General features: G+C 39.4%; 1 protein-coding gene across 1 annotated transcript in view; it reads left to right on the plus strand.

The window, feature by feature from the left end:
- Chic2 (cysteine rich hydrophobic domain 2) overlaps window positions 1-27,987 on the plus strand; it is a 42,295-nt gene that overhangs the window by 4,083 nt on the left and 10,225 nt on the right. Inside the window, exons 2-3 of the mRNA XM_052198435.1 lie at window positions 11,606-11,660; window positions 11,792-11,947. Coding sequence (XP_052054395.1) covers window positions 11,606-11,660; window positions 11,792-11,947 — 211 coding nt within the window. The remainder of the gene's footprint in view (window positions 1-11,605; window positions 11,661-11,791; window positions 11,948-27,987) is intronic.

Genomic DNA, 27,987 nt, shown 5'->3' on the forward strand with positions numbered 1-27,987 from the left:
CAGGGGCCAGGCCCAGAAACTGAAGGGGACATGCAAATGGTTTGCTGGATGGCACTGGCTTACAATTTTAATTTTTGTAGATCTTTATCTCCGATTTCAAGGTTTTTAAACAGTATTATTTACTTTGTGTGCGAGGGCATGTGATCTTGTGGAGGTGAGGATATCTTTCCTATGGGTTCTTGTCAGGCTATTGAGCCATCATCTTTCCAACCTTAGTTTGATGTATCATAGTTTGATGATAATTCTTAAGGAATGTGTTAGTATAAAAGAAGTTTTAAAAGTGAGGAAATGAATTTCAAAGTAATTCAAAGCTTTCCTTAGCTGGGTAACCTACCATTGTTGACTGTATAATAGTCATTATCTTATTTCAGAATGATCCCGTAATCTGAACCAGACTCGAGGCTCTCCTAGAGTGGGCATCATCTTTGATTTTGAACTTAAGTCTTCTCATTAATGTGTTAAGTAAAATTAAAACGCCTTTAATCCCAGCACTCAGGCAAAGTCAGGTAGATCTCTGTGCATTCGAGGCCATGTAGGTCTATTTTAGTAAGTTCCAGACCAGCCATGGTTACAAAGAGAAATCCTAGCTTAGGAAAAAATGAAAAAAGTAAGTAAATAAACTTAAGCAAAATAAATTATAGAGGCAATTAGTTTGATGAAGAATATGAAGGAAGGCAAGCTGTGCATGTGTTTTAACAGGACAGCTACGTTTTAATGGGTGAACTTTGTTGAAGAAATGAGAACAGCACAGCCAGCCAGTGACTCAGTGGCTGGAAGCCCGCATTGCACAAGCCTGTGACCTGAGTGGGGTCCCTGGATCCCTGGAGCCATGCACATGTGGGGGGAAGAACTGACTCCACAGAACTGCCCTCTGACCCACATGTGCACTCTGGTATATATCCCCTCCCACCCGTACAAACAAAAGAAGTAAGATGTATGGTAATGAGCTGAGGTTTCAAAGGTTTACTGTATTTGAACTGGAAATTTTACATATGGTTTGAATTCAGAGTTTTAGTTAGATTTGGCTTATCTAGAACTGTGAAATTGACACTTTAATTTTTATATGACTGGCTAAGAAGAGTACAGGGACTAAATAATGAAAAGTAAATTGTGCATACTTATTTATGTTGATAAACAGTACTCCAAACAATAACTTAAATAATACTGCTCTAAAAATTTGAGAGATACCTTGAGTTCATATTGTTACTATGTTACAGGCCCTGAGCTGAGTAAGAGATCAGCTCAGGAATCTTTTAATTTGGTTGTAGTGACTGATGTATGTAATCCCAGTGGAGTAGGGGGATGACTGAGAGCTTGAAACAGGCCTGGACTAGAGGGCTGGTCAGCCTGCCTGCCTGCCTGCCTGCCTGCCTCTCTGCCTCTGTCTCTCTCTGTCTTTGTTTCTCTGTCTCTGAGTCTGTTGCCTGTCTCCATGTGTCTCTTTTTGTAGCATACCCTGAATCAAAGCTCAAGCTATCCTCCTGCCTTAGCCTCTGGAGTGCTGCATGAGCCACCATTCCTGGCAGGTTTTTGATCTATTAGACAGCTGTATTAGACTTTTTTCTCAGAAAGGTTAAGCCTTAAATATAACTTGAACAACTGATGCTCCTGAGTATCTATACACTACTGTTTTCTGTGGAAAATTATTTTGCTCACTTGACCCAGCCAGAATCCTCAGGCTAAGAGCCTAGGGGATGTCTATGTATATGGTAGGATCTTGATAGGCTGCTCTTGAACTCCTGAGCTGATTATGGTGGTTTGGCCTTCTGAGTTGTTGGGAGGGTAGGCACCTCTCTCTTACTGTCCTCTTTTCTAAGTGTTTTGTATCTAATGAGACTCTAAGTGTTTCTTGTATCAGACATATTTCATATGTAATGGGTGTTGCCCTGGAAAGATACCAGTAATGGTTTTGATCCAACTGACCTTAGATGAACATCTCTGAACTTTAGTGTGCTCATCTGCAAAGGGGATAATGCCTGCTTTGGAGGTTAGGTATGAGATTCACACATACAGCTGTAATGACCTCGCTCATCATAGGGAGTCAACACATTTTTTATCATGACTTGATTTTTATCCACATGATTTCATTATTTTTTACCATTTGAAAAAAAGAAATCATCCAAAATGCGACATATTACTTTCCTACTTTATTTTCGCTCTTCTCTTTTCTTTCCTTTCCTTCTTTCCGTCTTTCCTTCTTTCCTTCCTTCCTTCCTTCCTTCCTTCCTTCCTTCCTCCCCCTCTCTTTCTCTCTCTCTCTTTCCTTCCTTCCTCCCTCTCTTCTTCCCTTCCTTCCTTCCTTCTTTCCTTCTTTCCTTCCTTCCTTCCTTCCTTCCTTCCTTCCTTCCTTCCTTCCTTCCTTCCTTCCTTCCTTCCTTCCTTCCTTCCTTCCTTTCTTTCTTGAGACAGGGTCTCTCTTTGTAGCTTTGGTTATCTTTGATTTATGATCCCTCACTCCCTTCTTGGGAATTTAGGTGGGTGCTGTGTTTTCTACTTTGAAACAAGATCTTGAACATAAAAGCAGATGACCAGATCAACTAAAGGAATAATTAATCCACAGACGACCTTATCCGAGGGTACCTGGAGGTTGTGCTGGTTTGAGACCTGCCCTTTCCAACGGCACTGTCCACCTGTGTGGGCGGCTGCTTTGCTCCCTCCCCAGCCAAGCTGGAGTACTTGCCAGTGAGACAGCCCATCCATCCTACAGGAGCACAGCATAAGGAAAATGGTACTCTACATACTCAATAAGAACTACATATTGTCTGTTTGTTTACTTTGTTTTTCTAGACAGGGCTTCTCTGTGTATCTCTAGCTGTCTTGGAACTAGCTTTGTAGACCAGGCTGGCCTCGAACTCAGAGATCCACCTGCCTCTGCCTCCCAAGTGTTGGGGTTAAAAGTATACACCACCAAGGCTGGCTCTAATTCTTTATCACCACCTTATATTTGGCATATGTTTTTTGTTTGTTTCATTGTTGATTCCAAATGTGTTTTATGTGGTATTGGGGAGCAGGCCCTGGGCTTCATTTACTGTAGAAAAGTACTACCCTAGGCAAGTACTACCAATTGAACTGTGTCTCCAGCTCCACAGGTGTTCCTTAAATTCCCATTTCATGCCAGGTGTTATACAAGCTTTCAAAAGATATGAAGACTTTTCTGTCATGTGGTTTACAGTTAGGTGAGTTATAAATAAAGAATTGCTGTGAAGATGACCATTGAAGGGTGCTATGATGGGAAGTAATGTGGTTGGGGGAGGGTAAAACATTTTTTATGAAGAGCATGCTGAGATGGAAACCCAGGAAGTCTGAAGAAGAGTTACATTGTAGCTAGAATTTACAGTAAACAGGATTGTGTTTTAAAACAAGATTGGAGAGTTCAGTGTGGGCCAGAGAGGATGTAAAGTGGTTTGAAAGGTTCCTCCCCCACTCAGGTGTGTGTGTGAGAGACAGAGACAGTTAGGGTTCCTCCCAGGGCTATGAATGAAAGACCATCTGTAAGCGCACACTCTGTACCATAGCGGCTCCACTGCTGAGGAGAAGGTCAGCGTTAAGTTGAAGAGGCTGCTGCAGAAGGCTGGGGAGACCTGATGTGCCTGGCTAGCTGTGTGGGCTTGGAAAGGAGGCCTTCAGTCTGAGGTGGGAGCCATCCCATTTTACAGATCATAGCAGTGACTGCCTTTACCTTTCCACGTGTGTATATGTGATTCATGTGATTTGATTTTGGCTCTGTGATGGATGAAGTCAAAGAACTGGGTCTGCCATTAATGCTTTAGGACGATTTTTAATGACATATTTGGATCTCCTGTTGCCATGGGTGTTAATATGCCAAGAGAGCAGCTAACATGCCAGAGCTTCCTCATAATTTTGAAGTGAGGATGTTTGTGGAATGACATTCTTCACTACGGTACGTGTGGTGTTTGATGGCTATTTGTTTCTTAGATTTCAGGGAAAGATCTATATTTAAAGTTGATTTGGAGTCCCCAGGGCTGAAACATTCTGATTTGTCCTGGAAAAAAGTATCTTTTCCTCATTAATTAATTAATTAATTAATTATTAAACCACCCTCAAAGGAGAGTTTTTTTTTTTAAGATTTTATTTATTATATGTAAGTACACTGTAGCTGTCTTCAAACACACTAGAAGAGGGAGTCAGATCTTGTTATGGATGGTTGTGAGCCACCATGTGGTTGCTGGAATTTGAACTCCAGACCTTCGGAAGAGCAGTGAGTGTTCTTAACTGCTGAGCCATCTCTCCAGTCCCCAATTTATTAATTTATAATGTGTGTTTTTCCCCCATTTTTCTTTTTGCTTGCTTGTATGTCTATGTGAGGGTGTCCGCCCTGGAACTGGAGTTGCAGGAGTGAGCTGCCATGTAGGTGCTGGGAATTGAACTCAGGTCCTCCAGAAGAGCAGCCAGTGCCATTAACTGCATAGCCATCTCTCCATTTCCCTTTTTTTCTTTATTTTTTTTTTAAGTTCTTTCATGTAGTTTACTTATGGTAGAGATGGCTAGACTTTGATATAATTTCCCTTTTCCCCTTTTGTTGATCACAAGAATGTAACAAAGTTCCTCTGGGCTGGAGTTCATTGTAGTCCCAGCTGGCCTGAAACCTGCAGGCTTCCTCCGGCCTCTGCCTCCCGAGTGCTGGAATTGTAGGTGTGTGCCACACTGACTGCCAAAGGTCTTCTGTCTTTTCTTTAATCTTGCAATGTGGTTATGAAAGTCAGTTCTGAGTTTGTTCAGTGAAGGGACTTTTATATATTCAGCCTTCTTTATCTGCCTTTTTATAGTAGCAGATGCTATTTGTAGTTACTGTTTTTGGTGGTCTATTGTGCTAGTAAGCTTTCCATTTCTGTAACAAAATGCCTAGAGTAATTAACTTAGTTATATTTTGGCATATTCATGGGGTGGAGAGAGTGAAGGAGGACTGACCCTAAAAGTCCTTTCTACCAGCAGTCCTCTTACTGCTTTCTAGAGGACATGGGCTGGATTCCCATCACCCACAGGACAGCTTACAACTGGCTCTAACTCTGGTCTCAGAGGATCTAATAATATCTTAGATGAGCCTAATCATGGTTCAGAATGTGGTTGCAAAGTTAAAATGACACTAGTCTACAACTGCAGGGGCTTGTGTCTTCTGGAAGAGAGCATTCTGTGTGTGTGTGTGTGTGTGTGTGTGTGTGTGTGCGCGCGCTGTGTTAGTCTGTACAACTGCAGGGGGTTTGTATCTTCTTTCAGTCCTTGTTTAGCTGTATTGATATTCAAACACATATGAGATGGCTGGTGTTTAAAGCGTGGTTTCTAAACATCAAAGTCTGTTAATTTCTTCCATGATTATGATTTCATCTCTAAAAATAACAAAAAACTATGATTCTGTTAAGCTCAAAGTCCAACATTAGGAAATATGTTCTTTTTTCATTTACTGTCTGTATAACCCATGTGTTTAGTTTGAGTCTGAAATTTTTAGTTCATTTGTGCATAATAGGTCTTTGTCGTAGTGATGGAAGATAAAATTCTGTGAATATGGGTTTCTATGCAGGCTGAGTGTCTGAGAGGAGTGCTAGGCTGGGGTTTCTTCTATCCTAAACTGAATACATAATCCTCTGATTAAAGCAGCTTCAAGTGTAGCTTTTTTGTTTTTAGTTGATGGTAGACCTAGCATTATTTAGACTGAAAACTTTATTTTTTTTTTCAATTTTTTTTTATTTTATATTTTTTATTTACATTGCAAATGATTTCCCCTTTTCTGGGTCCCCACTCCCTGCAAGTCCCATAAGCCCTCTTCTGTCCCCCTATTCTTCCATCCACCCCCTTCCCACTTCCCTGTTCTGGAATTCCCCTATACTCTTGCACTGAGTCTTTCCAGAGCCAGGGGCCACTCCTCCATTCTTTTTGGACATCATTTAATTTGTGGATTATGTCCTGGGTATTCAAAGTTTCTAGGCTAATATCCACTTATCAGTGAGTGCATAACTGAAAACTTTCTTTGAGAGATTTTTGTTTGAATGTATATGTGTGTGTGTATGAGTGTCTGTGTGTGTGCCACAGAGGTTAGAAGTGGTGGGTGGACTCTCTGAGTGGTAGTTAGTAGCCACTTGTGTAGGCACTTATCCTATTCTGTCTCTGTTGCTGGGTAGAAAAAAGATTTATTTGTTTTATAGGTTACAGTCTGTCTTCTAGGGAGTCATAAGGCAGAAACTGAAGCAGAGACCATGGAGGCATGCTGTTTACTGGCTTGCTCCCCATGACTTGCTCAGCCTGCTTTCTTATATACTCCAGGACCATCTGCCTAGGCATGCCACCACCCCATCACCCCCATCACAGGGAGCTGGGACCTCCTGCATTAATCATTAGTGAAGAAGATGCCCACAGGCTTGCCTACAGGTCAGTCTGATGGGGGCAATTTCTCTTCCCAGATGACACTAGCTTGTGTCAAACTACAGAAAACTAGCCAGTACAGTGCCTCATAGACCAGAAAATTTGACACATCTTAGAAGGCTTCCTGAATCCAGTGTGTCAAGCAACCCATTAGTTCTCTTTGAAACCTAACAAGGTTTGTTTCTTTTGCCTGAGACTTACTACTATTTCCTTTTGTGCTCTGCTTTTTTCCTTTTACAGCCTCACTGGCACATCTGCCATGAAAATGCTTGTGAAATGTAATTCAGCTGTATGTCTTCTGTATTACCTTCCTGGAACCACATCTCCCAGAGTCTTTTGGGTAGTCTATAGCACTCTCCCTGACCTGGCCTACCTACTGTGTGAACATGTCTCTGACTTCTTTCTTATTCTGCTTACTTATTCCATTCTAGTTGTACTGGCTTCTTTTCCATTTCTGAATTATTCTAGGTGTATTTCTGACCTAGGCCCTTTGTAGTGGCTAGCTCTATTTTATCAATCCTTGTTTCCAGCATCCAGAAACTAGGTTCTTATCTTCAGACCTCTGTCAGTGAGAAGCTCATTCTCCTACTTAAACTCAGAGCTCTCCCTTTCTCCTTACCATGCACAGCATCTTCCTTTTTTCATAGTTGTATTTTGTCAGAACATGCTAGAGCACAAACTCTTATTTATTTATTTACTTATTTATTTATATGCAGTTAGGATTTACTATGTAGCTGTGGCTGGCCTTAAACTTCAAATCCTCTTCATCCATCTTAATCCTAGGTTTACAGTAGGTGTACACCTTTACATCTTATTCTAGAATATAAGCTTCAGACAAATTTCCTGTAAAAAAGAGACCTTAGTAAAACTTTTTTTTTATAAGAATAAGTAAATAATTTCTTAAAACATTTACTTTTGTATAGTAACTGTCCTATGTGTAAAGTGAAGCCCAAATCTTGCAGGGTTTTATTTTTATTTTTTAATTTGAGGAGTTGGGTATGGTGAGGCACTCCTTTAATTTCAGCACTTGGGAGGCAGAGGCAGGAGAATTCCTATGAGTTCAAAACCTGCCTGGTCTACCTAGCAAACTCCAAGACAACCAAGCCTATCCAGAGAGACTCTTTCTCAAAAAAACAAAACACACCGGGGAAGTTGGGCTCACGAGATGACTCAGTGTATAAACATGGTTGCTACCCGAGCCTCGCAACCTGAGTTTGACCCTGGAACTCAAGTAAAGGTGAAAGGAGAGACCCGAGTCTGCCACGGCGTCCCTTGCCTCCATCTGAGCTCTGTGACACAGCTGTGTCCAAGAGTACACACTGTCTTAGTTTGGGTTTTGTTGTTCTGTTGAAATATCATGAGCAAAGCAATCTAGGGAGGAAAGGGTTTATTCAGCTTATACTTCCATATCACTGTGCTATCCGGATCATCATTGACAGAAGTTGGGACAGGAACTCAACAGGGCAGGAACTTGGAGGCAGGAGCTGATGCAGAGGCCATGGAGGGGCACTGTTAAACAGCTTGCTCCTCATGTTTGCCTCAGCCTGCTTTCTTAGAGAATCCAGGACCACCACCCACAGGAGGGCCTTCTCCCACCAGTCATTCACTAAGAAAATACCCTACAGCCAGATCTTCTGGAGGCATTTTCTCAATTGAGAATCCCTCCTTTTAGGTAACTCTAGCTTGTGTCCGGCCAGCATGAACACCATACCAAAAGTACACACACACACACACACACACACACAAATAACACTTAAAAGTGAGGGTGAGGGATTGAGACAGGAGGCTTACTGTGCCACACTGGCCTATATAGTAAGACCCTGCCAGATATAGATAGATAGATAGATAGATAGAGAGAGAGAGAGAGAGAGAGAGAGAGAGAGAGAGCTGGCCCTGGGATGGAGCTTTTATGAGAGAGTGATTGCCAGGGCTCTGGATGTGAACCTTAGCACTGTAAAAACCTTAGCACTGTAAAAACCAGAAACTTAGGAGGACAGCACAGCATTTGCCCTTTGGTCTGCTGTCTCTGAGACAAATAAAACTGAAGGGAAGATTTACTTTTCTGATAATATATTGAATCGATATTAAAACCAGGATTAGAATTCAGGCATTCCCTCTGCATTGTATTGCTCTTCCAGCCGTGCCACATTAGCTTTCTGTACTTGCCAGTTCTTGCTTTGCCTAATTGGATTGCTGGCCGCAAGCTCACCATTTCAGTTGAAAGCCTGCTGTTACTGCTTAGCTTTCTTGAAATCAACGTGTTTTCCATATCTTCTTTTCTACAGTGTACCTCATGACCTTGGCTGGTTAAAAAGCTGGAAATTTTGAGGTGCATGAGAGATGGACGGGGAGGGAGGGCTCATCAGTTAAGAGGACTTGCTGCTCTTATAAAAGACCTGGGTTCAGTTTCCAACACCTACACGGTGGCTCACAATCATCCCTAGCTCTAGGTCCAGGTGATCTGACACCCTTTTCAGAACCTCTGGATATCCTGTACATTCACGGTGTGCAGACATACATGCAGGCAAAACACTCACACATAAAATAAGTAAATCTTATAAAAAACACAACAAAACCACTGAGAGATGCCTCAGTGGTTAAGAGTACTGACGGCTCTATCAGAGGACCCAGGTTCAATTTGCAACACCCACATGGCAGCTCACAACTGTCTGTAACTCCTGTTTCAGGAGATCTGGCACCCTCACACATACATACAGTCAATACACCAGTGTACATACAATAAAAATAAATAATTTTTAAAAACAAACAATGGAGAAGTGTGGAAGCTAGATATAGATGGGACTTCAGCGCCTAGGAACATGCTGTGACTTGGGCTGCAAGGGGAGCAGAGACTGGACAATATCGGGAACTTTCTGGTACTGGGCCAGCAGAGATTGCCAACTCCCAAGTTCAGGAAGAAAGATACTGTGTCTAAAGACTAGGTAGAGAGGGGTGAAGGAGGATAGCTGACTTCCTGTTTGGGCCTCCGTGTGTGTGCAGATGCAGAACACAGAGACAGATACATAGAAAACCCCAAGCCAAGTGCTTTAAGTGCCCTCTTTTGGTTTTGGTTGGTGTTTTGCTGTTGTTGTTTTAGACAGGTTCTCATGTAGCTTGGGGTGACATTGAATTCCTGATCTTCCTGCTGCCACTTCTGAGTTCTGGCATTATGGATGTGCGCCCCCACACCTAGTTTCTGTAGCACTCTGGATTGCACCCAGGGTTGAGTGTATGCTAGGCAGTGTTATGAGTGTTATTGACCACGCTACAGTCCCAGCCGTGAAGTATACTCTAAAGCTAGTAGAGTTGTCTCTAAATATTGGCATATCTCTTGTAATACATGTCCTTATTGTCTTAAAAACTAAACTCATTTTCTTCATATCTTAATTCTTTTTATAATTATAAAGAAAGGCATAAAGACTACTTCCAAATTGGGAAGTTGTATTTCCAATGAAGTAGAAAATGAAACTTAGGATCACTAAGATACAAAAGGACTCATGTTTTTTGTGTAATTGTTCCTAGTTTTTTTTTCCTATTTTTTGATGTGCATATATGTGTTGTATGAGTTACATGTACTTTTAAAATGTGTACAAGTATGCATTTGGGGGTATGTGTGCATCCATGTGTGTCATATGTTCTTTTTAATAGTGTGCGCATGTGGTAGATGTGGGTTGTCTTTTCCTGTATCACTGTCACTCTACCTTTATTTTCTGAGATGTAAACTCACACAGCCTGAAGCTCACATACTTGTTCGTGTCTATCTCCCTCAGTGCTGGGCTTGTGGGTGCTATGCCTGGCTTTTTAAGGTGTGTTCCTGGGGATCCAAATGCAGGCTCAGGGTACTCTCCACAGTCTATCCTTAGTCTTTAAATTTAATCTTAAATATTAATAGATTTTATTAGAGAAGTCATTGAAAACATGAAAATAAGAAATGCCATCCATAGAATGACAAGAATAAAAATGTCTTTTTCTTTAGGATTAGCTATTAGATGGATTTGATTTTTGTTTTCATATATAAATAATTAGATTAAAATTTAGTTTTTTGCATTTTTCATTAAGGGTTATATTGGGAGCATTTACCATTATCATTATGGGATCTTAAAAATGTGAATAGTAGACTCTTAGATTTTAAAGAACCGAAGTACTCAAGGGAGTGTTAGAGACAGGACTCTCCTGTCCTGTCTACAGCTGCACTTCAGTGGGTCTGATACTTCCCTCTGCTCCCTGGTCTAAGGCTTCGCTTCTCACGGTGAGCTGCCTGCTTAGTCCTCCCAGCTTCTGCTGCTGCAGCAGAGGGAACTGCTGACCACCTCTCCTTCACTTGACAGTTTCTGCTCCCTACTGACTGCTGTTCATTTTTGACTTTCAGGCTTCATAATTTTACTGTATCTTGACTTGAATTTAAACCCTTTTTGTATATTTCAACCCTTACCCACAATACCATCTATTTATTAATACCATATATTCATATGTGTCAAGAGAGAAGAAAAACCGGTGTCTCAGTTGAGCAGCCTTGTTGGGTCCTGCCACCTCCTGTGTTGCTAGCCAGTCCTGTGATTAAGTATAGGCTCACTATCCAGAGTGGAGAGGTCCTAGGTAGTTGTTCAGGAAGTAGGTTAATAGGCTTTCTTGTCTAGTTAGTGTATGCTTTAGCTGTAATACATTATTACGTATGTTATAATCAATATTATTGTAAAATGTTTCTATTTTAAGATTTTTATTCTTAAAAATAGCACTACAGTATAGAAGTAAGGGAAATAAACATTGAACAAATATTTTTGGTTCAGAGTGAAATAAATTGAAGCAAGTGGATACTGCTAACTTGGTATTTAAAAGACAAAATGCAGTAGGAATTCAAAACAGTGAAAGCTAGAAAATTTGCTGTCTGATTACTCTGTTATGCTTTGATGCTAAGGTAGCTCCTGAAATAAACCATCCTCTTTCCATACATACTGCTGGCTGTTTAATGTTGTACTTCATCAGTTCATGACGTTTTGGTTCTGCTGGGAAGCTCTCTCTAAGCTACATCTTGTAGTTTACTCATTTTGATTATCTTAATGACAACCTATGAATAGTATCTCACGAAGGGTGTCTTAGACCTTCATTCTGTCCCGGACACTCCGTGGAGGGATCCGCAGTCCGTTCACTCCCCTCTAAGTGAGATGGTTTAAGCTTCTGTGTTATTGGTACAGTGACATGTAATAACGTATTTTTTTCTTTTTGAAAACAGATTTGGACTGAGCAACAAATTTGAATCAGAATTCCCTTCTTCTTTAACTGGAAAAGTGAGTATCTCTCTTACTGATCTACTATTTATATATCTCAAATTAGTTTCTCATAGAAATAAGAAAAATGTGTGCTGAGACCATTTTTTGTCACTCAGCATCTCAGTGTTATGTTTCTTACCTTCCTTTAGGTAGCTCCTGAAGAATTCAAAGCCAGCATCAACAGAGTTAACAGCTGTCTTCGGAAGAACCTTCCCGTCAACGTGCGGTGGTTGCTCTGTGGCTGCCTGTGCTGCTGCTGCACGTTAGGGTGCAGTATGTGGCCAGTGATTTGCCTCAGTAAAAGGGTAAGTTGAATTGATCTTTAATTTACATTTAGAAGTGTGAAACAAGTCTCCTGTTTACCTTTTTCTTTTTCTGTTGAATGAACCACACTGTTCTGAATATTATATAGAAATAATCTGATATAGTAAAGCAGGATTAATTGAGTAAATTATATATTCAAATATTATAAAACAGCTGGGTAACACTATTCATAATTTTTATGCATTAGGAAACTATAGCCAAAGAGTGTAGCACTATGTCTGTATACATTAAATACGGACTAGAATGGTACCATTTATTTCTGTGTCCATGGACATACTTCTTAACCTCTTTAAATCTGATTGATACAGTTATAAAATGATAATATTTACCTGTGATTTGAATAGAACTGTTGTAAGGATACAATAAAATAGTATTTATAAAGCTCTTGACTGAACAGCTTATGAGAAATTCTGTCAGCTTCAATGCTGTTTTAAGTACAAGAAACAGTTTAAAGGAAGAGCTATGTACTTTGGCACATGGTTTTAGAGGTTTTAGTCCACGCACTGCTGTGCTGCCTCCATTGCTTCTCTGCCTGAGCAAGCAAAAACATGATGGTGGCTGAGCAGAGCTGTGTGTCTCATGCCACCAGGTGTCAGGGAGGGAAGGAGGAGATTGGAACAAGCTGTAGCCCTGAGAGCAGAGGACGGCCTTCCCATTTCACTAGGTTCTGTGTCTAGACATTTGAACCACTCTCTAAAACACCTTCATATTTGGAATCTCTGAGTGAGCCGGGTATGGATTACAGTGCACGCCTGTAATCCCAGCACTCTGGGAGGCAGAGGCAGGCGGATTTCTGAATTCGAGGCCAGCCTGGTCTATAGAGTGAGTTCCAGGACAGCCAGGGGTACACAGAGAAACCCTGTCTCAAAAAATCCAAATCCATAAAACAAAACAAAACAAACAAAAAAGGAATCTGTGAGTGACTTAGTCTGTTGCATAGGTCGTATTCCTTGTGGTCCAAGTCACCTTCCAGTGTACACTCTCCCCAGCTCTGCTGTCAACTGTTCATAATCTTACCACTCTCCTTTACTTTTAAATGTCATATTACGTACATCTGTGTTCTGTATGCATTCATGTTTGTTACTTGAACATCTGTTGTCTCTCCACACTAGAAGAGAGTGTCAGACTCCCTGGAAGTAGTTACAGATGCCAGTGGGTCCTGGGAATTGAACCCTGGTTTTCTGTGAGAGCAGCTAGTACTCCCAAACACTGAATCACTTCTCTATCCCCTAACATACTAGCTTCTGGAGGGGGAACTTCAAATCCAACCCATAACAGAAGTTGTCAGTAAAGAGTGACTAATATTACTACTAATACTATGAGAACACCTGTAGAGGAGATAAAATGCTTACTAAAATAATGCGGGTTATTTTATTTTTGTACTTTACAGTTTCTCTATGATGAATATACACCGACTCTGATTAGGAAAAATAATCTGAAGACCTAACTGATCTAATCTTCACTGCTCATAATGAAAAAGTTCCAAGATGTTAGTTATAGATATGCCAAAATAATATAAATTAAACGTTGTTTTTTTGTTTGTTTTTTTGAAGTCATTGTCTTATTCCCTGAACTTGACTAGCTGAAACTCACTGTATGTATCAGGTTAGCCTTGAACTAAGAGCTCTGCCTGCCTCTGCCTCCCAAATGCTCTAGGCATGTGCTACCATGCCAACATAGCACCTTTGTGTTTGTTATTTTAAATATTATACTTACACGTGTGAAATTGATGCAATATTCAGCCATGTGGGGTAACTCAGGTATGAAATCCTAGCACTCAGGCTGAGACAGGAGGATTGTGAATCTGCTACATAGCAAGTTAAGGCCAGCCTGGAAAATTAAAGGAGGAGGCAGGTGTCAACCAAGTTGGCATGAATGTTTTTCTGTGGAAACATTTAATTTTTGTGTTAAATAATAGCAAGGAAATGAGGAAACCACATTTAATCTGTTACTTGATTTCTTTTATAAAGTTAGAGGTATATTCCACCAAAAATTCTTGAGCTGATTTGTTGCTAGAAAGGAAATGATACTTTTATAATAGAATTGTGTATTATTTTTTATAATATTGAAAATATTTATATTTCTTATAAAAATTTTTATTATTTGTGTGTTGAATGGAGGAGGTGCAAGCACTGCAGCAAGTGTGTAAAGGCCAAAGGACGACATTGTGGAGTTAGTTCTCTTCTGCCTTTAAATGGTTTTCAGGATGAATCTCAGGCCATTGAGCTTGTGTAGCTGAAATTTTTGCCGTCCCTACTTTCTTAGAGAATTTTTACCCCCATAATTCTTGTCTCTAGGCCACACAAACTGTCTGACAGTGTTTGGATCCACAGTTGGATTTTCCGGTCTTCTTTAGGTCCTCTTTCTCACTGCCTTCCTGAGTTCAGGCCTTACTGTTGTCTGTCCAGTTCATGTGACTGGGGTGGCCTTTGCCTTTTGAATCTGGCCTTGATTTTGAGATCTGATCTGATCTTTTCTTTTCTTTCTTTCCCTCCCTCCTTCCTTCCCCCTTCTTTTCTTTTACTTTTTAAATGAATAATAAAAGATATTTTAATATGTGGATGCCATATTTAAAAAACAGAAGTGAACACCATATAGTTCTCTATATATTTCCCTGCCTTGAATATAAACTTCTCTGTACCATGTCATGAATGTATGTAGAGTACTAGAACACCTTTGTAAGATGGGGACAGGATATCAGGAATTTCTGACCCTTCATTGTCACAGATCACTCTGGTAGTTACTATAGCCTATAAATACTATCTTAGTATAACATTTAGTATAGTCTAAACACTACATTAAACAATAGTTTAGATTACAAAAACCAATTAGGTATCAAACAACTAAAATAAGAAACTGGAAACTCTTTGAAGACATGTAAAATGCTGTTCAGTGATTGCAGTGACAACCTGCTGGTAATGTGCAGGCTGCGAATGTCTTCACTGAGAACTAGGAAAGGAGGATTTCATAAAAGAAGACAAAAGCTACAATATACTCCAGGCCCATCCATCCTGGATGTCCCATTTAGTCTTCTCCTCATAACAAGACTCAGGGAGAACCCAACCAAGTGACGTCTCCCCACCCCACCCCCTATAGCAGAAGCAGCTAATGAGTTGAATCTCAAATCCTAGGGGTTTGAAGGGGAAATGATAGGGTTAAAACCAGTACTAGGAGTAGAAATGAGTGCCTGCAGGTGGGGTATGAGACAGCCAAAGTAAGCGGAGCAGAGGAAGGACAGACCTCTGAAAAACAACTGCTCTCAGCAGGTTCCTTTTGGCTTCTGTGGGGCCCCTTCCTGAAGATATAGTAAGGAATTCTTGCTCTTTCCTCCAGCACGTTCAACTTTGTAGTATTTACACTTTTATATGAAGTCCTAGGCATCTATTGTAACAGAATGAACTGTAGGTAAGGATGGTGTCTATGAAGCCTCTTCCTATTCCAGGAAAGTGCCTACCCTACAGTGCAGGCAAGAGGAAGACAGATGGTAGACCAGAACTCTAGGGCTAGCTTTGAGGGACTTGTCCCTCCATCTTGGCTTGCTCCATGCTTACTCTAAGTGTGCACTTTCCTGCCAGATAAAAATAGACTTTGTTTGTTCTAAAACAAACCAAAGTGCCACAAAACAACTAAGAAACCTAAAATGCTTTAAAATAAGTTTATCAAATTGTTCTTTATTAACACATATGAAATAAGATAGCAGTTCCCTGGTAATCTGGTCTGATGGAAAGAATCTAAGATTTCTACAAGTAATCAAAACATCATTCCTGTTAGGTCACTATAGTTAGTGTTCACATTGATAACTGATGAAATGCATTTCAACTAGAGGTTAAAAATCAAGATGTACGGTTGGAGAGATGGCTCAGCTGTTAAGGGCACTGACTGCTCTTCTGGAGGTCCTGAGTTCAATTCCCAGCAACCACATGGTGGCTCACAACTATCTCTAATGGGATCTGATGCCCTCTTCTGCTGTGCCTGAAGACAGCTACAGTGTACTCATAAAATCAGTCAATCAATCAGTCAGTCAATCAATCAGTCAGTCAGTATCAAGATGCATTTTTATTCCTGTCAGTTTCGTGGACTCTGACAGTCCTGTCTAGGCATTCCTTACTAAGAGGCATTGAAGGGGTAGCGATGTAGTTCAGTGGTAAGACACTTGACCAAGATTGCAAGGTCCATTGTTTGATTGCCCAGTATGACACGCAAATACATACACACACACACATATATACTTATACACCTACACACCTGCATACACACCTATTCACCTACACATATAACCTACTTGACATTAGAATTTAAAAAGTGGACTAGAGTGCTGCCTGATCTTTAGCTTGTGAACCCCTCTTGTCTCTGCATTTGTGACCCAGAATCTTTTTACATTTCTGTGATAGTCTCTGACTCCAATATAAGTCAGGACCAAAAATATACTTTATTATGCAATTTAAAGCTCACCATCTTCCTCACCATAATTACTAATTTAAGTAATTAAATTACTTTGCCTTTAAAACTTGATGCTAGGTGGTGATACACACCTTTTATCCCAGCACTCAGGAGGCAGAGGCAGTTAGATCTCCCGAGTTCAAGGCTAGCTTGGCCTACATAGAATGGGGCCAGCTAGGGCTGTATTGTGACACTTTGTCTCAAACAGAACAACAACCCCCAAACCCCCACCAAAAAAAGCCCTTTCTCCAGCTTGGTTCCCCTTTTACATAGATCTTGTTCCACAGTCTGTCAACAATCTGTTATTATTTTTATGTCTTCTAGATTGCCTTTCTTTTAATAATACCTTAGTTTTTGAGAATTATCTTTTATAATTTAAAAGAAATAAAGTTTCAGTGTAATGCTTTAGAATGTTTATGAATGCAACATTACAAAGCTATTTACAATCAAGGTACACGGCATTTCTTCTGTACTAATGGTCACTGATCTACCTATCCGTATATGTTTGTCTTCTAGAGTATTGTATCAGTGAAATTATCTAGCTTATGTAGCCTTTGATCCTGACGTCTTTGTTTTAGCTCAGCACATTTGAAATGTATCTTTCTTGTTTTATTTATTAGTGGTTTATTCCCTTTTCCATTGTGAGCAGTTTTTACTTTTTCTTCTCCAGTGTGGATGAACCTTTCACAGTTGGTTTATCCATTGTCAGTTGGAAGATATTGGATTGTGTGTGGTTTTATTGATTCTGAGTAAGGCTTGTTTTATTTTCATGTAATATAAAAGTGGGATTACTGGGTCACGTAGTAATTGTGTGCTTTATTTTAAGAGAAACTTGTTAAAAAAAAAAAAAAAAAAAACCTCTTTTACAAAGTGGCAAGTAATTTTGCATCCACACAAGCATTGTGTGGAGTTGTAGTCATTCTGTCCTTGCCAGGGCTGGGTAGTGTTTACAAGTGCTGTTCTGATGGATATATCATGGTTTGTCTAGTTGCCGGGCCTTTGTTAAATAATGATACTGTGTTTATTTGTTACTTGTACGTGCTCCTTTTTAGTATTTGAGGGCTGTGAAGTGTTTCTCAGTGGTACAGTTCCTACTATGTGCAAGGTTTTCAGCCTGTAGCACCGCAAAAACAAAGTAGGAAATGAAAGAGTTGAAACAAATTGCCCTCTTCCCCCTGTTTTTAACATGGCATCTTACAGTATAACTCTGACTGACCTCAGACTCAGAAAGATCTACCTGCTTTTGACTCAACTCCCACGCCAGCACATGGAGTTAAAGGTGATGCCACCACACTCAGCCCTCTTATTTATTTATTTATTTATTTATTTATTTATTTATTTATTGAGCATGAACCTACTTTTATTTATCTACTTGTCATTAGTTTAAATCCTTAAGGATGTAGCATCACACAGATTTTCTCAAGATTTTAGCAGAAAGCAGGAAGGTTACTTTGGAATTTGACACAATCTATGCCACTGTTGGACTCTGATAATCCCAAATTATACTGGTTTTTCTCAGTTTGTCACCAGGAGGATTATGTTATTGTTTGCTTTGAATAAATTGTATCTTTTACCCAAGTAGAATTTGATTTCACCTTGGACATAAATACTTTTTATTGTAGACCATCTGTGTAGGCCCTTTGGTTTTGGAGACTCCATACCAGCAGCTAACAAATAAGAGCCTTGGAGGCTTCTAGACATATTTGCCTTTCCAAGTCCTTTTCTCAGCAGACCTCATGACTCCAAGATGGAGGAAAGGGCATCTTGCCTGTTTAAAAGTGGTTATTTGTTGGTATGAGATTTTTATTTTTTAAAGTGATGGAGTGCTTACTTAGCATTCAGAATAACCTGTCTTTGAACCCCAGCATTGAAGAGGGAGCAGGGCAAAGAATGTAAAAGAATATTTAAAACGTTCTTTTATTATTTGTGTGTATATGTGTCTCTCTGTGTGCCTGTGTGGGTTATGTGTACCACATGCATTCATGAGCCTATGGAGGCAAGAAGAGGGCGTCAGAACAAAGTTACATGTGGTTGTGAGCCTCATTGTGGGTACTTTGAATTGAACCCCAGTCCTCTGCAAAAACAGTAAGTGCTCTTAACCTGTGAACCATCTCTCCAACCTTGAATCTCTGACTTTTTAAAATGGTTGTTTTCTTTGTTGAATTTGGATAGTATCTCATTATGTAACCTGTACTGAGGCTTGAACGTAGTATTATCTTGCCTCGGCCTTTGGAGTGTTGGCAATATAAATAAAGCATGTCCTACACTGCCAGGCGTAAGAATATTTAATATAATTCTGATGTAAGTACCTCCTTAGGTCTGTGTCAGGATTATTGTTCTAGTATATAGCCTGGCTTTTCTAGTTTCTTGGCAATGTCTTTGGCAGAGCTGAAGTTTTGGATTTGGTGGTCTAGTTTATCACTTAAAAAATTGTGCTTTTATGCCAGGCTCACAAATCCTAGTATTAGGCAGGGGCTTGCATCTCTGTGAGTTCAAGGCCAGCCTGGTCTATATTGTAAGTTCAGGCCAGCCAGGGCTTCATAGTGAATTTTTGTTTCCAAAAAGAAAAAGAAAAAAAGAAAGAAAGAAAAAAATTGTGCCTTTACTATCATGTCTACTATTTTGCCTAATGTAACATGATTTTGATCTCTCCCATATTTTATATAGGTAAGACAAGGAGAGGAGGTCAAAGTTCATGTTTTGGCATATGACTCACTAGGTCATATGCCAAATGTATAAGTCATAATTGTATGAGTTTCTTTTTGGGTTTCATTATGTTCCATTGGTGTTGATCTTAACCTTACTATCACACTGTTTTTATTTACTTTAGCATAATGTTCAGTGATGTGACTCTTGCAAATTTGTGTGTCATTTCCCCCACCCCTTGAGTTGGGGTCTCATGTGGCCCAGACTAGTGTAGCAGAACATGACCAAACGCTCTGATCTCCTTGCTTTCACTGCCCCAGTGCAGGAAGTGCAGGCATGTGTTTATTAGGCTCCGGGGCCGCCCTGCTTGATGCGCCTGAGTCAGGGCTCTATCAGCTGAGCTACATCTCTAGCCCTGGAAGTTTTTTATTTTTCAAGATTTTTTTTGATTAGTTTTTACATGTAAATATTAAGTTCAGCTTGTTAACAGTTACAACTGCCTTTTTTGAGGTTTTATGTGTATGAGTAAAGTTTGCCTTGTGTTTGTCTATGTATCATGTCCTGTAAAGAGATGTCTCCCCTGCAACAGTGTCAACACTCTTGGTCCTGTGAAGATCCTGAGCCTTATTGGTACTTGGAAAATAGTTCATTGTAGACTGGGGTCCTCAATGTAAAGACAGAAATTATATATTAAAGCCTTATTGTGGGAGATGATAGCACAGGGCAAGTTTTCATTGAGGAAGAAAGGGTTTCAGGGGCTGGAGAGATGGCTCAGTGGTTAAGAGCAGAGGACCCAGCACCTATGTCAGGCAGCTCATAGCCACTTGTCATTCCAGCACCAGGGAATCCGTGGCCCTCTGTGGCCTTCATTGCCACCTGTACTCAGCACACACATTCATGGGCTAGCTCCCCATAATTAAAAACAAAATTTTAAAAGATTTCTTACTTACATTTTTTGTACAATGTATTTTGATTTTTTTTTTTTACCTTCCCCCAACTCTTTTATCTTCTCCCCATCATTCTACCCACCCAACTCCATGTGTTCTCCCTCCTTTTTCTCCTGTATCACTGGGCAATTCTCAAACTCAACACTGGACATTTTGTGCGTGGTCTCTTAGGAGAAACTAGCAACCACAACCAAAGACTTGGAGGTTTGACATTGGTGGAGTTGGAAAGAGTAGATGTGCTAGAGAAGATCGTGTTTGAGTAACAGAGGAAGAAATAAAGCACTCTCACAGCCATAGCCACAGCTCTGTAGACCAGTATGCTGTTAAAACAGGAAGACAAAAGAGTGTTCATCCTCCCCCCCCTCCTCCCCCCCCTGGTTTCTACCTCCGTCTTTCAGGAGGAAAGTCTGTCCTTTCCCATTAGCTTCTACCTGGAGTGGGTGATACCAGCCTTCAGATATTTTATTTTTGAGACAAAGTTTTGCTATTATGTTGGTTGGTTTTATGTCAACTTGACACAAGCTAGAGTCATTTGGGAAATGGGACCCAACTGAGAATATCTCTATAATAAGATTTGCCTGTTGGCAAGTGTGTGAGGGCATTTTATTTATTGATGATTGATATGGGAGAGTATAGGTCACTGGGGGCTGCACTACCACTGGGCAGGTGGTCTTGGGTGGTATAAGGAAGGCTGAGCAAGCTATGCGGTGAGCCAGTAAGCAGCACTCCCTGGCTTTCCCTCCAGTTCCCACTTCCATGTTTCTGCCGACTTCGCTCAGTGACGGACTATGATCTGAGACAGACTATGATCTGAGACAACTTAAGAGTTAGTCATGGCTTTTGCTTCTGTCATTTTTTTATGCTTGCTTTTATTTTTTTATTTTTGCAGGGCTTGAGATGGAATCTAAGGCTTTGTGCATGCCTTCGATTCCAATAAACTACAACTTAGTTTGTTTTAAATAAATAAATAGCCTTGCGTAGTTCAGATACTACAGATTGGCCTTGAATTTCCAATCTTTGTATCTTCCTAAATGCTGGGATTATAGATGCATACCACTATACCTGGCTTTGTTTTACTTTATAATGCTTGGTTTAGGAATTCTTGGACTCTGTCTTAGTTACTGTTCCATTTCTGTGAAGAGACACCATGACCAAAGCAACTCTTGTAAAAGAAAACATTACTTAGGGACTAGCAGGTTTCAAAGGCTTTTTAGTTCATTGTCATCATGGCTGGGAGCCTGGTGGCTAGCAGTTGAGGCACTGGAGAAATAGCGGAGAGCTTCTTCTGATTTGAATTGTGTGTATAGTGCTGAGAACGGCTAAGACTGAAACTGACTGGATCTGGTGTGGCCTTTTGAAACCTCAGGGTCTACCCCCGGCTACACACTTCTCCAACAAAGTCATACTTACTCCCACAAGGCTACACCTCCCAATCCTTCTCAAGCAAGGCCATTCCCTGGTGACTGAGCCTTCAAATGTATGAGCCTCTGATGGCCTTATGTTTTTATTTAAACAAGCACAGGTTCTTATGACGGTAAGCATGCATGCTTTCCTGGGAAGCACCCTCCCCCCCAATTCTGTCTTTTTTAAAAAACTTGCAAAATCTTATAAAAACAAAGCAAACTCATACAGAGGTGAGTGTGGGCTGCAGAGAAGACTCAGCCATTAAAAGCACTTGTGCTCTTCCAAAGGACTTGAGTTCAGTTCCCATTACCTATTAGTGGAGCTGTCTGGGGAATAAAGTCTAGGGGAACCAATGACTCTGGTTTCTTCAGGCACCTGCACTCATGTGCACATGCCCAGATACAGATGCATGCATCTACACATAATTCAAAATAATAAAAATCATCTCAGAGAGAAAGCAGAGATTGAGAATGCCATGTAATGATAATTTAGTGCAAGAGGAACAGGAGGCCAAACTGAAGGATGGGGAGTGCTCCATATCTAACTCTGGGTGTGGGCTCTGGGGGTTCTGCTCTTCCCTTATTATCTTCTCAGCCTAAAATGCAAGAGAAACAGTAGTTTTAAAATCTTATTTGAGATTTTTTTTGAAGTCTTAAATTTGTACAGAAAAGTACTATTATAAAAGACTGTTTGTATCTGAACAGCGTATTTACCGTTGCTTCATTTTAAAGGACGTGGCTCTTACATAACTTAGGTATTCCTGTGGATAGTACTGATGCTTTGGGATGGAGTTTTATTATAGAGCCCAGGCTGGCCTACACTGCCGCTTCAGCCTCCTCAGTGCTGGAATATTTAGTTCATTAACTTGTCCAGTTTTTTTGTTTGTTTGTTTTGGTTTTGGTTTTGGTTTTTTTCGAGACATGGTTTCTCTGTGTAGCCCTGGCTGCCCTGGAACTCACTCTGTAGACCAGGCTGGCCTCGAACTTAGAAATCTGCCTGCCTCTGCCTTCCAAGTGCTGGGATAAAGGTGTGCGCCACCACTGCCCGGCTCCATGTCCAGTTTTTATCATCTGTTTTTAATTAAGTAAAATTATTGTAAATGTTTAATAGTGTTATTGGAATCTTACAGCACTTTACCAAGGGAACCATTTTCCTAGCTCTCAGATTGAAATGCATCTGTAAGACACCAGTTACACTACTTACTGAACGCTTAAAACTCAGCATTTGTGATTTCAACATGTGTCTCAGTATGATATTGTTGACATGGTGGCTTGTAGAAAGTTGTGGTCTCTCTTTTGTGTTCAGTTGACGGATAACCAGTACATTTTTACTATCAAATATTGTACAGTCCTTAGGATGTCCATATGGTTTTATACATTTCTGTTCTCTTCTGAAGTTCTGTTTTCATTCATTTTTCTCTTCTATTTTCTCGACTTTATTAATCATACTTTTAGTTTGAGTTGGTTATTTAATGCTGATAGCCTGGTTAGTAGCTTAGGTAACTTGCATGTAATAGTTGGCATTTCTGTTAGAATAGCTTCAGAGACATATTCTTTACATATTCATAGTTCTGTCCTGTGGTGGAAAGGACATGAGGTTGGTAGCTCTAGAATATGACCTTGGCTTCAGATCACAGCACCACTGTGTTCACTGTAGCTTTAAGTTCCTTGTCCTAAAGATTCCATTTTTGTATGTAAAATGAAAGTTATTCAAGCTGCCTAATAGTCTTGTTGGAGGAAAGCACCTAGCTGGTCAGACTGAGTGACAGCCGGCCCTTGCTGCCCCCAGCCCTGCTGCTCCTGTCGTTTACTGCAGGCAGTCAGCAGCGCCTTGAGTTTGTCAGCCTTTCCTCACTGTCAGTTCTAAGACAGAACAAAACCTGCAACTCCTTAATGGCATTTTTGTCTTAATGAAAGTTATTTGACTTTTGAAGTTTTTCTAATTTTCTGCTGTTACCTGAAATTAAATTTCAGTTTAAAAAAATCTTACCAAGGAATTTTTTCAAATATTATTCTCAAATATCAATTTTCTTAAAATTTTGCACAGCATTTTATATATGAATGTGTTCATGTGTCCTTTTCTGGAAAAAGTTCAAAACTTTCATTATTCATAAAGTACCAGTATAACCTTTAAAAAAAATAAGATTCACTTGCTAACCTGATGAAATGTTATGGACTGTGCATTACTGAACTCCTTTACAGTCATCCTGAGTGTCCTGCTGGGCACCTGTCTCTGGTTGTTGGGGTCTCCCCATCTAACTGCCCCAGGGCATGTCCAACCGCTGGGCAAGGTGGCCTTACTGTGGCTACACTATTTGAAAGTCAGTGTTCATATGTAGATTTTTAGAGGAGTTTTCACATATAGGAAAGAACTCTTCTTTGAGGAATCAGTTCATATTTTTGTTTATCTTGGCACATTCCAGGTTTTGTATGTGTAATCATACTGAGATATACTTTTTCGTTTTCTGCTTATCACTGGCATGTGGGATTTAACATTAATCCAGAGCAAACAGAAATGAATCACTTAATTGTCTCTTTAAGTTGAAATAATTCACTCCAGATTATGTACAGTTTCCTTCTGAAAGCCTCAAAACCATTGTTGTCTCACTTATTTCTACAGTTCCATTTGTATAAACGCATAAGCACAAATCCTTATTTGAAAAACACATAAGGGTTAAAAATAAAACCACAAGTGCTTTAGTGGTATTATTCTAGTTAATTCTTAATTGATGAATTACAAACTTAGCAGTTTGAATTTCAAAATGTTTTAAATAAGACTGTGAACATTTGAAATTTGCCTTGAAATTGTTTGTTATAATGAACAAATCTAGTTCAAATAAATTTTAATTGCAGGTTTAAGTTGTTGAACTTTTTGTAAATGGTTGTAAAAATTTTAAAAACCATTTTTTTCCCCAAGCAACTATCTAACTGGTTCCTTGTTCTGGAAAACTTTCTTCTGTTTAGTGGCTGAGAATGTGAACTTGTATATGGCAGAGGGCAGAACATTTAGGGCCAGTAACAAAAGGCCTGATAGTATATCAAAATTGAATTTTGAGGAAGTCTTAATTTTTCTATTTTAGTAATACTTTTGTGTTTTATGTTTTGCTATTTTAGGCTTACATTTAAATTACTTTAATGTAATTAAAACTTCTTTAGAAGTGAAAACTGTATGCCATATTTACTATTGTTGATTAATCATCTTCTTAGTCATCTTATGAATTCTAATCTTTTTTTTCTTTTGTAATTTTTATTTTCTGACTCTTTCCACAGTCTATCAAAAATTTGTATCAAAGGCAACCGAAATAAAGCCAAATGCTTAACTACACTGCCTGTTCAGTAATTGAAATATTTTTGAATTTTAGTCACTTTTGTATAGCCAAGCAACTGTATTAGAACTAGCTAACAGTGAGAAAAATATAACTGTAAAGATGTTGAAATGAAAAATGTGTTAATAATTATTGTTTAAAATTGTCGCAAATGGCTCTGATGAGGAAGGTTGACGGCTCTAGATGCTGGGCGCTGGCATTCTCTGTCAGGTTCACTGCGTGGGAGCATCTCACAAAGACTTGTTTTGCTTACATGGTGTAAGCTGGTGGTCTCGGTCCTTTTAACTCAAGACTCCATGTGATAAAAGTAGGTTTCTTGTTGGCAGCCTAGGCAAAAAGGCCTGGGGATTCATGGTAAAGAACTGCTAACCTGTCTGTCCACCCCAGGGTGTGAGTATTGAAAAGGATTAAGGCCACTGTAGGGAACTTTGTACTGAAGCCTGCCTGCACTGCCCTTTCTCCTGTTCTTTCAGCTAAATAGAAGATTTTTTAGTTCCCATGGTTATCAATCGTGTTTTTCTCAAGCACTACATTCTTTTAAGAAAGTTAATATGACTTATTTTTAGAAGGTGGCCTAGAAGAATGTTTTGTTGGTATTTCATTTTTCATGATTTGTGTATTTTTCTGATCCATATTAACTTAAAATATTTTGAATTTGCAAAGCAGTATAATCACTTAAAACTAAATGACAAGTATTTATATGATTAGATTGGCTGGTCTAGTTAATAGATAATAGGGTTGGCTGTGTTGAATTTTATATTTCATTAGAATAGCTATCTGACAACCCTGTGGACATAAACTCTTAACTTTTATTTCTAGATGACTGTAATTAAAATGTGCTTTCTTCTCACTGAAGTTTAAAAGCTTTGAAATAGCTTTCATAATACTGAAATGTCGTATTTTCCCCACTATCTGCCAAATTGGTATTGTACTTCACCCTGAAAATATATTTTGATTTTGTGAACTAAAAATAATTGCATAGTATGAAACACTCTTTATGGTTAAACCTTTTTTTTCTTCCATTTAATTTGATCTTTTGTTGTTAGTAACAAATAATTTGTGGCAGTTTCTTTTTTTAAAAAAAAAAATATTACTAGAATCACTCTGCTTGTCACCTTAGTGTGCTAGGAATGCTGTACTCAGATCCAGATCCCTCCTGGCTTTGTGTGTTCTCACCTGCCCCTCGCTGTCAGTGCCACTGTGTCAAGTGCAGTGATGGATGGAGCCTTCGTCACCTGTCAGACAGGCAGGAGAGAAGTCTGACCGAAAGCGCTGATTCACAGCTTTGCTTCATACTCCAGCAGCATAGAAAAATTGGATATTTACATGATTATACAGACTAGGCATAGCAAATGTTTGCTTTAGAATTGGTAATATTGTTGGTTACAATTATTTATATCCAACCCTATCATTAAACTCCTAATTAGAGGCAAAGAATAAGCGCAAAGTTCCTACTTAAATATTTTAGAATTTCAGATTCATGCTTTGTAATTATCTCTTACACAAATATTGGTACAGTAGTTGATATAAGGAAAAGTTAATACTTTTAAATTGGTAAATGCCATGTGTACGTGTATATGTATGTATGATTGTCATGTGTACATGTATATGTATGTATGACTGCCATGTGTACGTGTATATGTATGTATGACTGCCATGTGTACGTGTATATGTATGTATGACTGCCATGTGTACGTGTATATGTATGTATGACTGTCATGTGTATATATATGATGATGGGATGTTCTCACTGTCTAGCATCACTTAATGTCTGATAACTTGATGGTATGGTAAAAACCCCTTTGAGTAATAAATATTTGCAGAATGTAGTTAAGTTTTTAGGAACTATTTTTATATAATTTTAATATTAAACAACAGACTTCAAAAACTACTTCTTCCTACCCTATTTCTTTAACTTCCCCCATCCCCTTTTAAACCATCAGTAAAAGTAAAACCTCAAATTGTATAGTAATCTTAATCTATTATTAAAAGATCCTAGAAAGAAAGATTACAAGGTGGATTCAGGTTTTGAAATGGTTTTACCATTGGTTTAGCAGCGGGTGGGCAGGCAGATGCCTGCTCATAGGAGAACCTATTGCCATTTTTCACCATTGATAGAGTAGCCTTTCAGAGTCAATGAGCTCTGTCAATGAGAGCTTGTCAAGGCTACAACTTCATAGACCTGAGAGGCGGTTTGAGAGGTCAGCCCTTTTCAGGTTCGCTGTGATGCAAATGAACTTTAATGCTTAAACAACTATTGGAATTTTTATGTCTGCTCCTTGTTCTTTTTTCTTCACAAAGTCATTGACGAGACATTCAGTGCTTTTTAAATTGGAAGTTGCATTGTGCTAAAGACCTAGTACAGATTTACGGAGGGCTGAAAGCAGTTAGATCATGTTCTTTTCATGGTGCGATTAGAATCAAATCGATTTCCCTACAGCCTTCAGCATTCAGATGGCAATTTTAACAAAGCTTGGGGGCTAGACAAGGGACACAACGACTGAACTGAATGTTAATTACACTCTGCAGCCTTATTTTCTTTTGATTTGGGGCTGACTGGCAACTAAATTAACAAAAAGTGTGACCATAACTGCTGCCCTATTTTCATTTAAAAGGAGAGCTGCCTCTAAAAGGCTATCTTACAAAGAAACAAGTGAGGGCTGCTGATCACTGCTAACAAGGGCACTTTTTCTTTAAAATTCTTGCCAAAAGACTGTTCAAAACCTGTAATAAATTAGTCATTGACATATTATTGTCAGAAAGTAGTTGATTTTCTTATTTTTGCGACATAAAATTGAAAAATATAACCACTTGTGGTAATTTGTTGGTAGCTATGAATTATAATTGGCATCTATGTGACTTTGGTGACTATAGCTGTTGAGCATGCCAAAGCGTATGTAATGGTGGGACTGGACTAGGAGAGACTAAATCAATCCTAATGTTTTTATGTAGCAGTCTTTAAAACCAGCTTGTTCCTACCAGTTTTTCACCTCACTCATTCTTGCTTTTATATAATTCTCAGTACTTACTTACTTACCTATTTACTTATTTATAATATGCAAATATACAATATATATTATTGTTTACTTAGTCACATTCAAAATCAGTGGCCATCGCCTCCTTTAAGCCACATGTGCACACGGTGCAGTTGATCCTGTGGCGTTTGTGCCATCTCTCCACACCTGCAGAGTGAGGGTTAGTTTCATCCTGTCACCTGGCTCCACGTTAGCTCCTCATTCACAGTCCCAAGTCCATGCTG

This window comes from Apodemus sylvaticus, chromosome 11, assembly GCF_947179515.1.
Source record: "Apodemus sylvaticus chromosome 11, mApoSyl1.1, whole genome shotgun sequence".
NCBI lineage: Eukaryota > Metazoa > Chordata > Mammalia > Rodentia > Muridae > Apodemus > Apodemus sylvaticus.